The sequence below is a fragment of the Melopsittacus undulatus genome, chromosome 3 (genome assembly GCF_012275295.1).
Source record: "Melopsittacus undulatus isolate bMelUnd1 chromosome 3, bMelUnd1.mat.Z, whole genome shotgun sequence".
Taxonomy (NCBI): domain Eukaryota; kingdom Metazoa; phylum Chordata; class Aves; order Psittaciformes; family Psittaculidae; genus Melopsittacus; species Melopsittacus undulatus.
This window is the reverse complement of record NC_047529.1, coordinates 27,593,717-27,610,978: the sequence shown is the minus strand read 5'-3', so window position 1 is coordinate 27,610,978 and position 17,262 is coordinate 27,593,717. Positions and strand designations below refer to the sequence as shown.

Below are 17,262 nucleotides of genomic sequence, written 5' to 3'. Positions count from 1 at the left end.
ATTGTCAATTAGGGTACCACAGTCTAAGCAGCTTTAAAGAAGAGAGTGGATGACAACCATCGTGAAGTTAGTTGGACACAGCTTCTCCCTCACTTGCTTCATAGAAGTAATTTCTCCTGCAATGGAGTCACTGGGATTCTGAAAGTCAAAGGCTGATGCTAGCAAAAAACCTCATGCAATGTCCATTTTCTGGTTTGATGATGAAAAACGGTGTGTTTATGGTGCATGTTTGATGGCATGTGTTTGATAATGAAAAACGGCTATGAAATATATCTTCCAAAGTATGTTCCTGGGTTTATGATTGCATTTGCCAGTCTGATTGTAAGATTCCAGAGGTATACAAGAGCTTACCAGGTATACAGATTAAGAAAGCATATTTTTGTTTCATTTTACCTAATCACACAATTAAATTAGCACCCCAGTGGGTAAACAAACGCGCTTATATTTTAAAGAATTCCTTACCACAAAGGTAAGATCCTAGTTTCTGCTCTCCTCAGGGTTAAACATAGGGTTTCTGTTTTGTCCACTAGTGAGCTCTATAAATTCCGAGCAAGGCTGTTAAATCCCTGTAAATGGTGTATTAACTGTACAGAATAATAGTTGATGGTGTCTATGGAATAGAATTTATAAATGTAAATACTACAGTGTTTTCTCATTTGTCACCATTAGATCCAGATAATGATCAGTGTAGCAAGTAAGCCTTCATTCCTGGAAGGGTTCAAGGCCAGATTGGATGGGGCTTTGAGCAACCTGGTCTAGTGGAAGGTGTCCCTACCCATGGCAAGGGGGTTGGAACTGGATGAGCTTTAAGGTCCCTTCCAACCCTAACAATTCTATGATTCATTGCATAAAGCAGATTGTGTGCCTGTTCATCTGATAAAGCTTTTGAGTTGTCTTGTGTGTCTTGAGTTGTGTTGTTTTACCTCCCTCTGTATGAATTTTAAAACTTCCTATTTTTCATGTGCTTTAATTAAGCTTTTCAAGACATGAATAAGTTTGAATATTAGGTAAACCAGTCTGCTTTGCATGGTTATCTTGAGCACAGGTAGAATCCAGCCTTTTGTAAGACAAGCCTCTGCCACTGCAGTCAAACTTTTAGATACTCTCTTTGTGCTGTATCAGTGATTTTTATTAAGTGCAAAAACTCTTTTGGATGTAATGTGAACTTTTCATGTTTTAGCTCTGTATTTAAATGAAGCAGTCTGGGTAAAAAGGTGTGTGGAATGGATGATAGCTGAATGCTGTTTCCATTTCTAAAGATGCAACTATGAATGTTAACGTATTGAGAGCATGTTCATGCATTTTTTTTTCTCTTTAGTCCAGACTGTGATGAACAGGCATATACAACCATATTGTAGCTGCCTCTGAAAATGTACAGATGGGTCCCTGAGACTGCAGATGTCTGTGACTTAACAAGAGAAAATACAAGTTCAAAATATGGGAATGAATTTTTATAGATCAAAGAAATAAATAGTTATCTGTCAAGTACCTTGATAATTGTTATATTAAATATATCAATGTAACAATGACAAATAATTATCAAGATACCTAGCAGTCATATAATGGTTTAAAGATGGATTAGAATTACAAGGAAGCATCTTCTACTGCTTTGTGTAAAAACAGCATTTAGTATAATTCATGTCAGAGCTTGACCTTGGTTTTCCTACATACATCTCTGATTAAGCTCTTTTAAGGACAATACTGATGTCAGGCTTTCCTCATTGTCTTCAATTGTTCTTGGAGCAGGTGAAGAAGTAATTAAAACGAGGAGCCAAAGAGTTCCTATCAATGCAGAAAAGGAACTATAATCTGCTTTTTGTATTTGAAGAGGAGATGCATCCTGACTTCTGTATTAGCTCTGAACATTATCAACAGTCTTTGCAGCCTCCCATTTACCCTTCGCCAAATGGATACATCAGTACTGTTCACTGCAACGTTACTGTTTGATTTTGTGTATATGCACACCTTGTCAGTAGTGCCTACTTTTAATCTAGATCATGTTCTTAAATGCTGCCTGCATTGTTTTAGAATTATCAATATAACAATACAATAGATTTTATAACACTTATTGTGCTTCATTAATATTATATATATCAATATGTTATATTGTATTAGCTATAATATTTATGCTATTAACGTGAGTGATGCAAACAAGTATACAAAAATATTACTATATATGTAAAATATGTGTTACAAAGTCATAAAAAGGTATCTGAATCATCAAGTTTGTATGTTGTTCTTTTCAAACGCCTTCTTCAATCAAGAGCAGTATGTGATTTTACAGTAGTTTTTCTTTCACTTGACTGATTCCTGCAGGATGCTTCCCAACAGGCTCATTTCCCAGGCAGAACCCAGTGCTGAGGAGGGGCTGTTCACTGTTTAGGAATTACTGCCACTAACAGGAAGCATTTCATGCTTTCTATTCACAGTTACTTGAGGAGGGAAAGGACATGGGGCCCAGGGCAAGAGCTACTTTGTAATAGGAAAAGAAAGCTGACATGGCTTTTGGTTATACCAGCCCATTGTATTCAGTGTGGAAAGGAGGCAGCAGTTAAATATGTGGGACATTCAGCTGGAATAGGCAGAATGGCAGAATGAGTAAATGATGTAGTTTCACTAGTAGTAAAGTCCTGATAATCAAATGCAACATCAAATTGATAATTTGATAATAGATAATGTCTTATTCTAAAAATAAATTAAATAATTAAAATATGCGTGTTTACAGGGAAAAATACTGTGTAAGGTGAGAAGAAAAAGATGTATTTCACAATATCTGCCTTTGAACAATGCTACATTATTATGAGACAGCAGCTCTAAAACATATGTTGAACTGCTCTTGCTGTAAGTTTAGGTTTTAAGCCATGATGGACCACACAAAGATAATTCTATGCTATTCCCCAGATCCTTTAACATTTATTCTGTTCAAATCATGTAAAATAGAAAGGCTGTTTAACAGATGAGATTGCTGACTACTGAAAATGCATCTCCTCAGTTGTGGTCAAGGAATTACTCGAATCAGATTTCTAGCCACATCTTCAAGAAGGTGTCAAAGCTTGCTGCCTTTCTGCTGAATTACAGAAAGCTGTTAGTTTTAGATAACTTCCTGTAATTTACCAGCAGGATCTGCTCAGTGACTGCTGCAGTCACTGTTCTTTTCCTCTGCCTTTCTTTGTGGACAATGAAGCGTCTCTCTTTCATGAGAAATGTTGTAGTCTGACATCAACATGCAGTGATTGAGGTCTGAGTGGTAAAATTGAAATATCTCTTTTTTTCTCCTTGTTTCTTCCTTTGAGGAGATGGGAAATTCTTACGCTGGTCAGCTCAAGACAACACGGTTTGAAGAAGTGTTGCATAATTCTATTGAGGCCTCTCTCCGCTCAAACAACTTAGTTCCCAGACCAATCTTTTCTCAGTTGTATTTGGAAGCTGAACAGCAACTGTCATCGCTGGAAGGTAGGAAATGGTGGAATTTATATTTCTGGTCAAAGACTATTTTGCTGTTTGCTCTTCCAAGGCTCAGCACGCACATTTCAAATCAGAATACAGAAAACTTTAAAGTTTAAATTTAAAAAAAAATTTAAAGTTTTTCTTCGGATTTTTATGATCTACAAATATATGTATATATAAATAGATATGTAATAGAATTGGATTAAAAATTCAAAGCGTATTATCTTCTATTTTGACAAAATTAAGCCAATTGCTTGCAATTGCTTGCTCAAATTTATCAGTATACATAGATTGAAGTACTAGGAATTGTTCCATTAAATGTGTGGAGCAATCTTTGGAGATTTGGAATATAAATACAAATTTGGAAATAAATATAAATCTGTTACCATACACTGCTGAAACTTATACAGCAAATGATAGTAAACACGATTGATTTTTAGAGATATATGCTAAGACTGATTTTCGTTGTTAATAAACACAGCAGAAATATTTTTAGCTTTTGAGAAAGTTTATAATTACTTTGAGCATAGTATTTTTAGTTTGTCTGGGGTTGCAAAGGTAAAACTTTAGGATGTGTCCTCTCATAAACCATGCACAAGTTTGTATTCAACACATGAGATTTCTCACTGTATTTTTGTGTGCGTTTAGAGAAGCCTGCTTTCTGAGCTTCATTTGCTCAGTCTTTTTGTTCAGTTTCCTTGAAAGTCGAATACTTTAAATGAACTGTACAGATCTGATAATATCATTGCACAGTGTGGTGTTTTGGTGTTAGGTGTAGTAGTCTCATGGTCTTCATTGATTTTACTGGCGTGTGTAGAGCACTGGCATTTTGGTGCATATTTATGTTTAATAATTTCATTATTTAGCCATTTCTATCACTAGGGTGGCGTTTCATTTCTTTTGACCAGTCTACTTCCCCTGTCATACTTTGTTAATGATGGTTTAGATATCTATGTAATGAAAAATGACTAATGGTTAACAACACACAGTAACAGAAAAAAAATGAGCTCAAGAAATAGTAATAGATGAAAGTATTTTGCACAGGTTAAAATCTTTACTATTACCTCATGGTAACAGCTGTGAAAACATTTCTTGAAAAAATAAATATGCTCACAGCTCACATATCAGTAGCAATTTTTTTTTGTTTGCTTTTTCTTTTGTTTTTTTGCTAATATAAGCTATAATAAGGAATTCATAGTTTAAATATATATGCTGCTTACTTGCTACACAAAGTGATTCTGCTATCAAACCCTTTAGAGGATTTCGTAAAGTTTTCCATGGCAACCAACTATGATGTCACAAAATGGATTATGACATCAGTCGGGAAAGATGCCGCAGGAGCAGATGCATTGTTCAGGCACTAAAGTGGGATTTCACACTTCCGTAACTTCTTTCTTTCAAGGTTTGCAAAGGACTTTCCAAACCTTGAGAGGGTGATTCTGTTTTCTTTGAGTTAATGGAAACAGAATTGAACTGTAATTAATTAAAAGACTAATAAAAGCCTGGGAGAGAACATTTCTTTCATGAAAGTTTCAGAAAAGGGGAGCTCCAAGGGGATCTGTAGTAGAGTTTTTTCTAGGTTGTTGCTCAGGTGGGAGAAGTCTGCAAGCTGGTGTCATGTACTGAAGCCTCATCATAAACTGAAATTTCCACTTTTAGGTACAAGATCCAGTTGGCATCTGGTTGCAGGTGATGTCCAAGGCAGTACATGTTTTCCTATGGTTAAACACACATACTATAAATAACTTAAGGTAGTGCATTGTGTCAATGCAACCCAAGTGCATTCATGTACTTTCCACTTCATGTAATGATAATGCATTATAGATGTTCAAAGTAACATTTGGTAACAAAGCCAGCCACTAGTAAATAAGGCTGCTGTTATGCATTTTTGTCTCTGATGTTACAATATCAGAATTGCTAGAGAGTAATACAAGTATAGAGTCAGTTTAAGAAAAAGAACACTGCAGTGAGATTGAGTGTTGCTGAACCCAGCTCTGGTAGCAGCACCACATTGTAATGTGAACTTTCCAGCTAATTTGTGTCTGGTTAAGTAGTTCCTTCCTTGATCTGTATCTAAGGGAGGCTATTTGTTCATAGATGCAATATTTTGAGGCTGCAGTCAGTTTGTGGATGATAGCCCTATGAAGAGTCCCACTGAGAAAAAAACTTATATGTATATTAAAATATGTGCAGAACTTATATTTAAATTATACCTTAAGGAGAGAAGAATTTTCCATGTGAAATATCTTAATCACAACTTATAACATAAAGGTCTAACAAATCCTTTGTGAGAACTGAAAAGTATTCCTTAAAGGAAACAATGGTGTTTATAGTATCTATGAATAAATATAAATTCCATAAAATATGAACAGCTTCACAGTTCTGTTGGTTTAAGGGATTTTTATCAAGTTATGTCATCTGTTCTGTAATATAAATGTATGTACTATGGTTGTGAGTCCACTTTTGCCATCATCTTGTTTCTGGTTTTGAGTGCTTGATTTTGTGTTCTTCTGGGATTGCTCAAGAAAAAAAGATGTGGAACAGACACATGCAGACATAGAGATTTTTGAAAAGGTCTGGCTTGAAAAGTAAAATGGAAGAAGAAATTGCAGATCTTTTTTGAAACAAGCAGCAGAAACGCTAATAAAAATGCCATTACAGGTGACAGCAGTTCATCCCTGTGTATTACAGATCCGTGCTTGCCCTTAAACTCTTCAGTTTTGACCTTTGCTGTAGCTCTCCTGTTCTTAAGTCTCCACTTTCACTTATTGTCTCTTTTTATTTATTTATTTATTTTAATGTGAAATTACTTCTTATAGCTGAATAAATCTGATGGTTTATCACTGCCCAGGGGGAAAATCCCACATCCCATTCCCCATCCCCCAAGTCCTCCTAGCCACATCTTCCCATTTTCTCCCTTTTCATCAATTTTAGCACTTTTTGGATCTTCCACTGAGCTAATATAATGCATAAACCTTGTTAAAAAAAAACCCCTTGTTTGCTTAGTTGGTTTTCTGCTGGGTTAGCAAGCTGGGCTGGCTCAACACAGGCTCCAGTAAGTGTGAGAGCTGACACGAAGAGGAAGTAAGGAACTTCATGACTGGTAGTGTGGGGAAAGAGAGGAGAACCATACTCACACTTTTTGCATTGCATTTGGATGTTAGTCAAGGTTAAGTCATAACACATAACTTACCCCTGACTTAAATAGCAAAGACAAAGAGCTTAACTTTTCCCTTTGTTCACTTTCATCATTCTTGTCATTAGACTATGGACTTAAAACAGTCATGTTTAATGTTCTGTGTACCAGGACTGAAGCTTGATGTTCAGATACAGAAAAGTAAACATACCCTTCAAATCCTTTTGTAGATTGGTGTGTAAGCCGTACTAGCTTTTAGAGACAAATCTTCAAACTCCAGATTTGCTTTCTTCAGCTTCCTGCCTAATTCTCATTTATTCTGTAGTATTTGTTTAGCTGATTCCACAATAATTTGTCAATAAAATAAAAAAAGACATTCTGAGGAAGGTGATTGGAAAAGATAAATCCTTGATGATTCCCAGTGCCTGATCACAGTCAATTGCAGCAAAGAGTATGCCCAGTTGACACGGAGCTTTGGAAGATGACTGCAGTGTGCTTCATTGTTTCTCTATTTCAAGACAAAACCAGATCAACAGGATAATGTCAGAGCCTAACTGCTGCTTTACTTGCCCAAATCCAAACAGCTATTTGGCTTCTTACTGATCCTCAAGAACCTAAAAAAGACCTAGAGCCCACTAAAAAATGAAGCCTACATCGCATATTCTTTTCTTCAGTACTCACTATTGCCTCCTAGACAAGCACAGCCCACGCACAGACTGCTGAGAATCATCTTCCTAGACATTTGCCTTTCCTTGACATTGTGCAGTGAGTGGCAGTGCTTTACTTGGAGCTCTGGACTCTGGTATGAGACAGACGGCCTAAGAATTAGGTGTTCTTATCATGGCATCATCTCTGGTGACCCTAGTTTCAAGCAGTTTCTTCAGTCTCCTATACAACACCAAGGACCCAGTCAATACCTAATTAACAAAATCTGTACTTGGGCTGTAGCCAGAGCATTCTAGTGGGCTAAGAAGCAATGACTTTGGGTTTATATTGGCTTCTAATATTGTGAACAAAAGGATACAGTTACACTGTTGTGACTAGCAAGAGTTCAAACACCAAGAATTAGATCTCTAAAAATCATTAGATTAGATTATAAATAATGAGATAAAAAAATAATAAATGGAAGATGTTTATTTTCCCTTTCTGTGTTCCTTTCGCTTTCTCAAGTGCAATTGGGTCATGCTTTTGAACTTTTTTTTTGCACAGGAGTGAAAAGCTTTATTTTTTTTATGAAAGACATTCGATTGTAAGCATAACTGGAAGTTGAAACTTTAAAGAAACAACAAATATCTTAAGAGTTGGCAGAAGTAAAGCCATTGTCAAGAGGAGAGAATCCAGTTTGCTATAATACTTTCTGTAACTGGGTCACCCTGTTCATTCATTGGTTTGTTGCCAGTGTTTTCAGCTGTATTAAGTCATTTATGCTATGATAATTTGTAGCAGGCAGCAGAGCAGATAATGAGGAGGAAGAAGAAGAGGAGGAGGAAGAAGGCTCAGAATCAAGTAGTCCTCTTTCTTATCAGGTGAAGCCTCCTCCAGAAGGATGTTGCACTACTGATGGTAAGAAATATACTACATGTGCTATCAGATGCATTTGCTTTACTGAAAAGGGTAGAATTGGTGCCATTTCCCCTATAATTCATCAGAATGAGATAATGTATGCAATATAGAAATCCAAAAGATGTCAGTGTTCATTACCTGCCAGATAAAGCTGGATTTCTCTTGATTGGTCTTATATTTGACAGGGTCTTTGCACAGTGTCTAAGATAAGCACTTGTGTTGGAATGCCTGGCATGAGGACAGAACAGCTCTCCTAGGCAACGCGACCTTTAAAAGGTTGAGTTTGCAGGCATGGTGTTTGCTAAAATGAATGTGGTAATTCTTGCGGCTTTATCATCTCTTTTTTCTGTTTAAAGTGAACCTTATTCAATATTGCTGTAAAAATATTCAAAACCCCCGCAAAAGCCAGTGAAATTCACCGGATATTACCTCCATTTTTGAATGCCTCACCTAAGTTATGATGATAATGAATAGTCCCATAAATATTTTGGTTGCAAAACACCATCAAGAGAAACTTCACTGTAAATTTTCAGATTTATTGTTCTGTTCACTATACTGGCAACATCTGTTTATGGCTGACCAAAAGGCAGGGAAGAAAATTATCTCTGAGTTTGCCCTTGACCTCAGAGGATACAACTTTTTTTCTCATTAAAAATACAGGAATTACTTTACTGGAGACAATTGTGAGTATTAAACAAAGAATATCTTGTCAACTTAAAATTTATTGATTTTTTTTTGTAGGTTTTTGCCAGGCTGGTAAAGATTTGAGGTTGGTTTCAATTTCGAATGAACATATTGAGGTACCATCAGGATTTTTACTTGTTGGTGCAAAGTCACCAAATTTACCTGATCACCTATTAGTGTGTGCTGTGGATAAAAGGTTCCTGCCAGATGACAATGGGCACAATGCCCTGCTGGGTAAGTGTCTGGAATTGCAGTAAGTGGATTTTTCTGTGGGCTACAATTTATAGCTAATCTTTTTTTGCAGAGTGAGTTCAGCAGATCTTATTTCCATTCCACGTCTACAGTAATGCTCACTGGTGATGCACAAGATAACAGCACAGAGCAGGCTATGTTTGCTTTGGAAACACATAGAATGAGCCAGCTCATTAGAAGTGCTTCATCACCTTCTATCCATTAGTCCAAGGCTAAAAGTCATTGTCCAATCAGTTTATGTCCCAGGTGCTGGAACTGGACAGCTGGTAACTGGAGAAGTTGAACTGCTGTTGCCTGTCTCTGTTTTTGCTTTACAAATACTGACATGAGCAGACTGGAAGTCTGCAGTCAGAACTTTCAGGCTACTATATGCATGGAAAAGGTTTGATGGTAGTTTGGACTACAAAAACTCATGACAGTTTTGATTTATCTCTTGAGATAGGGGTAATATTATCCTCTGCATTTGAACAATAACATGTGTTCTGGATCCTGACCAATGACTTTTTGCTATTATCACAATATAAATAAATACGAATTATTATAAATTTAGTTTTTTTCCTGTATGTGTAATTAAGCAATATTGCGTGTTTGTATAAAGCTCTTTGTAGGATACTTCAAATTTTTTGCTTTTCATCCATTTAAAAGTCTAACTTCTGACATAAAACCAAATCTTTTTATCTATTTTTATTATAGCTTTTCTTGTGGCCATTGGCTTCATTGAAATCAACCCAGATAGGATAATCTGAGATCATGTGACTGAATGAATGAACTGAATATTAATATTATTAGAATGGAATAGCTTTTATATTGGCAAAAGAAGTGTATTATTGGGGGGAGAACTCTTTTTTTTCAGTCAGACAGTCTCAGGTTCTTACGTATTTTCTTTGTTAGTTACCACAGAAATGCTGCATCTTATATTTGTCTACTGGTCCAAGCTTTAAATAGCAAGTTTTCTTTTGCAGAGGGTTATGACGTGAACTCGGTTGTTAGCTCAGTTTGAGCAGCTCTTCAAGGCATTTGGGATGACAGTGTAGTGTGAAAGTACGTAATGCAATTCTATGTACAGTCATTTCTTTCCTCATGTGTTCTTGCAGAGTTGGATTGGTCACAGTGCATTTGACCAGTGATTGTAAAAGAATTAGGAGGGCTGTAAATCACCCGTGTGTTGTCATTTTAAAGATAAAGACAGGAATGTTGTACCACTCAAGTCATTCAGCACTAGAACTATTAACAGCTTAAGCTCCTTAGGCTGTTAGTAGAGAGGAAGTAGTGTAATTGTTAATTGCATGCTAAACAAGAACAGAAAAAGGCAACAGGAACATAACTGGGAGGTTGTTATGCTACTTGAATCCTCAGCTTGCTTATTTAATACATTTTAGTTTCCTGGAAAGATTTAAATGCTTATTTTTTGCTGTTGTTATACGCTTAAACACCAGTGAATCACTGTCTATTGCAAAGAATTTTAGTAATTCTGTAGGATGACTTTAATGTGTTTTATAACAAGCTTAAATGTGAAAGAACTTACTTTCTTTAAGATCCAATTATTCATCTGGGAAAAAAATAATCTTCCTGGTCCCTAATCTAATGAAAAAACCTGCAATATATCTTACTGACATAAGGATAGCATACTATTTGTACAGCAGATGATACTGTAGATAGAAATTATTGTTTGATTATGGTTTTCACACACTGATGCAAGTCAAATCAGGGTAAGTAAAATCAGAAGCAGACATGACTAGTCTCATAAGTTTCAGACACTTGGTGAGATAAAAGACAGAACCATTCTTGCTTTAGATTCTCTGTCTATTAGTATAACACAGTGACCTCTGTCTTGTGATAGATTTAAGTTGAAAGCTTTTCATATGAAGAAGAAAAGCTCTATTTATTGTCTTTCTTTTAAAGATAAGCTAGAAGACCTATTTTTGTTCTGAGTTTAGGCTGTTCTCCTTCGAACATGTTGGCCTTTTGAAACAACATAGAAAGTGACTCCTTTAAGCCTCTCTAAATTTAGAGGGGGGAAATAGAATTGGATAAATTTAGAATTGAAATGAGCTCTCCTCATAACTCAGAGTATATGCCACACTTTGATAAGGTTTATTGGGAATACAGGTACATCACTTGTAGCACTTCAACACATTTTTTTTTGCTTAATTTAATGCTTTTTCTCTTAATATGATGTGTTTCTGTAAGGCAGCTGTTACTCACTACTGTAGATGTCTTAAAACCCCAAATATTTCAGGGGAAAAGACACTAATGAATTGCCCAATAGTTTCCTGATTTCTCATGGTCTGCCTGGATATGTTTGTGAAGATGCCTTGTGGAGCTTACAAAAATTCCAGCAGAAAACAGGAAATGTCTCAGTAGTTTCCGGGCCAGCTTTTGACTGGCGATCTTGTTCCCATTAGGGTCTGTTGACATGCCTCTGAGGCATGTGCTAATTTATTGGTTATGCTAATAAGTTGTCCCACCATCAAGGCTTTTTTGTTTGGTTGTTTTTTTGTGTTGTTTTTTGGTTGTTTTTTTTTTTGTTTTTTTTTTTTTTTTTTTTTTTTTTTTTTACGATTGACATATTATTTCCATAGAAAAAAATTCCATTTTCTAGAAAAGACTATATTTTTTTAGCAAGCAAAACATTCTGTGTCTGAACATCTGCCTTTTATGATTCTGTTAATCCAGTTAGACCACAGGTTTAATTACTCTACAAAGCAGATTTAGTTTTTTGCCTGTAAGAAGCCATTTCTCGGGTTTTATGCGACCTGAAGGAATGCTTAGATGGGGGCAGCGCTACTGTGATTGTGTTTGATATTTAGTGTTTCCTAATAAAAGCAGCTAACATGTACCACTCCCAAAGGTTTGTCCTCTGATGGGTTTTTTTCCCCCCAGTTCTCAGTCTCAAGGAGAGTCTCTCATGATAAACAAAGTAGCTATTCACCCCTCATTTTCCTTCCCAAGGGACCAAAGAGCTGCCCACATGCCTAGCAGGGAATAAGAAATCCTTTTATTTTTGAGTTGGTCCCTGAGGTCAGAATGACAGAGGAGTTTAGTTTGCTTGCAGTGTAAACTGTGTGTAAGATGAAAACACTGTAATATAAAATACAGTAACTGCTTCTGTTAAAATGTGCAATAGTCCATTGGGCTCTTGTAATAGTGAGTTCCCATACAATGGCACTCTCCAGCTTGATCATATTGATTTAATTTTTTTTAAGGACATTTTAGGACTTCAGTCTTTACATGGAGTGGTACCAAGTGGTGGAAAAAATGTGGAGCATTGTCAGTGTTTATGTGCTTTTTCTTGCAAGTAAGACTGAAAAGAAGAAACACTTTTGCTGAAAAGTTGATAATATCATCATTCTTTGTTTAAGCAAGCTGCCAACTTTCCACAAAAATAGTAACATTAATTAAAAGCCGGTTACTTATTTGAAAAAGAAACAGGAAGAAAATATTCAGACAATTTATAAAAGATTAGATTCTGAAATATTAGATGGTTATCCTTCAATCCTGAAGTCCTCTCTTTATTTTGAGCACAAGCTCACTGTTGATCCAAAGGAACCATTTCCCCTGTGAGAAGGTAGGTCAGGTTTCATACCCTTTTAGTCCAAGGTCCTTATTCTGAGCACAAGGTCCCTACTGTGGAAGAGCTTTTTAAATCATGGACAATTGATTATTGTAATGTGAGCAAATTCAAGCAAATGCATATGATAAAATATCAGATACTATCAAACACTTTGTGATTAAACAATCTTCAGAGGGCACAGCCTGAAGTCACTGCTGAACTGAGTTGGATATGAACTGGTGACCTAAAGGTGAAAGGCTTTTAGCCCCTAAACTCCAGGCATTGATTTCTAATTCTCTTGTGAAATCAATCCCATGACATAGATATATTGAGTCACCTTATGGCTGCCCCAGCTCCCCTGACCTTTGTCCTCTCTATATATAATGTAGGGAAGAATATTTAATGCAGCTTGTTTATGAAACAAGCTGTTCCCTATATCAGCTGCTGCCTTGGGCCATGGCACGTGAACAGAGCACTCAGTGAAGGGATGCTGATGAAATGTTTGGGTTCTCTGTGTTACTCAATCTGCTACACGAAGTGCTGAGAGCAAGGTTGGTAAAGCCCTGCAATGAGTAATGACTGAACAGCATCTTATTGCATTGGAATTATAAGACCATGCTGTGTTCTAGCTGTGATGTCAGGGCTGAGCTGTAGCAAAGAAGCAATGGCTGTCATCAAAGAGTGTTGGACAGAATAAATGGGTTGAAAAATGGTGTTGGCAGGGACTTGCAAAAAAGGACCCTTAGTTGGACTCTTAGGACCCAGGGAAGCTTGAGGTGAAAGGTGATACTTTGACTTAAAAGAAAAATTAAAAAATACACTTCTAAAGTGTTCCCCAAGGACTTTTCAAAGCAGGTGGAAATTTAGATCTGTTTAATCCTTCCTAGTCCTCACCTCTGTGCTATATGTGGTACAAAGTAGTTTTCCAGTAGACTTCACAGAGTTAAAAATGGGTGATTAGGGCTAAAGGTTATATCAGGTAGACTTTATTGCTACATCTAGGCAGATGGTGATTTACCAACAATGCATGATGAGTTGCCAATAATAACTGAACTAAACTCCACATGAAAACATTTTGTGACTACCGCCCAACTTCTGTTGAACAGATGTTTCTACCTGTGGCTTTGGCAAGTTGCTGGACACTCGCAGCAAAGCAATAAAACCTACAGGTACTTCTGGTTTGCTTTTGGAAATGGTCCCTTCATGCTCACATTTGAAAGCACTTATGGGCTTGTCAGTGGCGAACAGGCAAAAACTGCAGTGCAGCTGGTCACACTCAGTGTGCTGCCAAGTGTACGGGAAGTTTTCATTTACCAGAAGCAGCATGCTTTTTATGATTTCTTAATCTGCATAAAATGCATGCAAAGTACAGCTTTGCCACATCCGTTGTAATTTTGTTTCCTTTTGTTGTTACTTTTATTGCAGCTACTGAAGGCTCTGTGATGTTAGGCAGATGCTTTTGTGCTGACTGATGTAACACAGAGGATTCTGCAGAGTCGTGACTTGTCCTGATTTTATGAGTCATAATGACCTTTATCATCCTGCCGACCAAGATCAGAGATAATAGGCAGCTTTCTATAGCTGTTAGCCACTTGTTCCCATGGATACCTGACCAATTTCCACATGAACTTAGTATTTTTATAAATTCTTCTGAGCCATTTGAAAACTAATGAAAGTGCTGGGGCTGTAAACCAAGCAACAGGTGTTTTGCAAAGCATTCTGTTTCAGGGTTTGTAGCTTACACAGTAAACCAAGTACTGAACATTAATTTGAAAGCTGTATTTGTTATATAATTGAATATATAGAATATATAATTGAAATAATAATAAATAGATCCTAATTTTATTTACCATATTACTGATCCTTTACTCCAGTTATTTATTTCCAATGTCATTGTCCATTTGTTACATGAAATGTACTTCCTTTAGTTTTGCCATCTCCCAATTAACTAAACACACCCTTTCCAGTTCAGTTCTTGTGATGACACATAAAAATGTTCATTAGATATGATTAAAACAAAAGAAAATGTCATGCTTCATGTCATGTGTAGGGAACAGAGAAAATTTCCTTGGGGAAGATTATCTTCTAACTGCACACTATGGCATTTCTGTCGGTAGTAAGTATTTTCAGACAGTTGCATTGGTCTGATGCAAAATGAAATTTTTTAGGAAAATGGATAAAAAGGTAATTTAAGAACCAAAAGATATATAGTCAGCTGTGCAAGGAATCCCATTTATTTGCAAAGATAATGGCATCACCACCATGAGCTCCTCTTTGAGGCTCAAAGTGTGCACCTCAGAATGAGAGGTAATGGCAGTATCTGTGGAAATGCCCCATCAAACCTGAGTACAATAAGCTTCTTTACATACTAGGGCTATGTCTGTGTTGTGTCTATAAATTTGCAGATGCTCTGCTTCTGTAATCATAAATAGTTTAAACTGCTGTGAAGTGCTGACATGGTCCAGCCATAATTTGAGAAAGCTGCTTGAAATTAATAGCCCAGGAAGGCTTGAGTACTTTTCCCTCTATAAAAATCCATCTGTAATAGGTACTTGGTAATTAAATATACTTAAACCTAATTAAATATAATAGATTAAATATACCTAATTTCTTGAGACTTTAATTGTATGTTTAATTTCAGTGAAAGCTGAAACAGAAGTAAAGCATCTACTTTCTCTGGTGTTGAATAGGGCTGGGGTTAAGCATACGATTGAGTACTCTTCAGTCAGAAACTACTTGGTTTAGTGTTTCACAGGTAGGTAATAAATAGGATTCGTGATCTTTTTCTGGTGGGAGAAAATGAAAAATATGGCTTACTTTACTTGTTCTGTAAACATGGGGCTCTGTTTTTGCAATCTGGTGGCCAAAGTACAATACAGCAACTTGATGAAATACTTTTTTTGGAGGAAAATGTTCATAAGTTCACTCTGTGAAAATAAATAAAGATTTTTCTCCAGGAAAAGGTCATATTTTGATGTTGTTAATAATAACACCCCTATCTCATTGGATTATATGTATTGTTTATTTTATCAGGCTTCTCTGGCAATTGTGTTGGCTGTGGCAAGAAGGGTTTCTGCTACTTTACAGAATTCTCAAATCACATTAATCTTAAACTGACCACTCAGCCCAAGAAACAGAAACACTTAAAGTATTATCTGGTCAGGAATGCGCAGGGAGCTCTGACCAAAGGATCTGTAATCTGCTGGAAAGGGGCAGGTAAGATAATGAAGCTGTCTTCCTCGAGTTCTGGTTTTCATCATCCAAGCTTAGCTACCACAGGGACTGGCATTTGTGTAAAACTTAAGACAGATCAGTTGAAAGAAAGAAAGACTCTTTAAAGCCAGGTGATTACTAGAGCAGCTGTAAAAAGCAATTGACTGACCCAGTATGAGGATGGCATGTCTGAAGATGTCGGTTCCTTCATTCCAAGTGCTTTTGCCTCTAAGTAATTCATGTGTGAAATTATCAAATCAAATATGTAGAGAAAAAGCAAATGCTGCTGTTCTCAAGTGATAAGAAGTTTCCTTTTTGTTAAGAGTTCAGAAGCCGACCACCTTCATCCAGCACCTGCTCAAGAACATTGTTCCAGCTGCCAGAAAGTTCGGGCCTCTCAGGAAGCACCTCAAGTGAGCTGGTCCCAGCAGCAAACCCAAGTGCTCCAACTGGGACACAGCAATCAGGTACTGCTTAAAAGGAAAACATGCTGAGTTTCCACCTATTCCTGCTCCATGTGTATTTGTGTGGATGTTTGTGAATGGAAAGACAAGCATTAAGATAAGCACTACCACATAAAATAGAACAAGTTGAATAGACTTAGAGATATTACAAATAAAGCAATCACACTTTGAAGGTTTCTCCCTGTCCTTTTTGTCCCCTCCAATTTACGTATAAAATGCTAGCAGGTAATAAAAGAGGTGATATGCAGCTTGCTCATAGCTGAGGCAAACCAAATTTTTTTAAAAGCCATTATTTTTAAAGTTGATGAGAATAGGTTTCATTTTCCTCCAGCTGTAGCTTGTCTGGTCACAGATGACAAATGTTATAGGAGCCAGAATCATTACAGCTTTTTCTTCTTTCTTCAGTATATTTTGTTATGACCAGAATCTTCTTTACTGCAGGCGTTATATGGGCATCAGCTTAAAAGCTTTTGATTTTTTTCTTCTGCTAAGAAAAGTGGCTTTAATATTAAAAAGCAAGCTAATTATCAGTATCTAACTTCTTTTGTATTAAGGATTCTTTCTGACACATTTAATTTTTCCATTAGCTTGACATAAATGAAAGGTGATGGATGACAGAGGCTAGAATGATCTCTCTGAGCTTCTTCAGAATGAAAATAACTCTTCAGTGTCTTGTGACTATTACAGGGATTCACACAGGAGAGACAGAAACTTGTTAAACTAGACAATAGACCTGGAATACTGGTACCCCTCCAGAACAAGTCATTAATCTCTTTTTAATAGGAGATCAGCATTTTTTTGGGAGGGGTCAGAGGTTACATATATGAAAAAGCTACAGAATTACAAACCTATGATGCTTGAGGAAATCTCTCTTTTTCTAAGAGCGTAGTTAAAAAGAAGCTTGGAAAAATGTCAAATTGGAATAGAGGCTTAGAATCTTCTTGGTAAAA

The 17,262-nt window shown here is 36.5% G+C and overlaps 1 protein-coding gene across 3 annotated transcripts in view; it reads left to right on the top strand.

Moving 5' to 3' along the window:
- Positions 1 to 3,296: 3,296 nt before the first annotated feature.
- Positions 3,297 to 17,262, top strand: part of GREB1 (growth regulating estrogen receptor binding 1) — a 52,039-nt gene continuing 38,073 nt past the window's right edge. For all 3 annotated transcript variants that reach the window (XM_005143306.3, XM_031043938.2, XM_031043937.2), the window contains exons 1-5: positions 3,297 to 3,453; positions 8,027 to 8,146; positions 8,888 to 9,064; positions 15,669 to 15,851; positions 16,172 to 16,315. In XM_005143306.3, coding sequence (XP_005143363.2) covers positions 3,297 to 3,453; positions 8,027 to 8,146; positions 8,888 to 9,064; positions 15,669 to 15,851; positions 16,172 to 16,315 — 781 coding nt within the window. The remainder of the gene's footprint in view (positions 3,454 to 8,026; positions 8,147 to 8,887; positions 9,065 to 15,668; positions 15,852 to 16,171; positions 16,316 to 17,262) is intronic.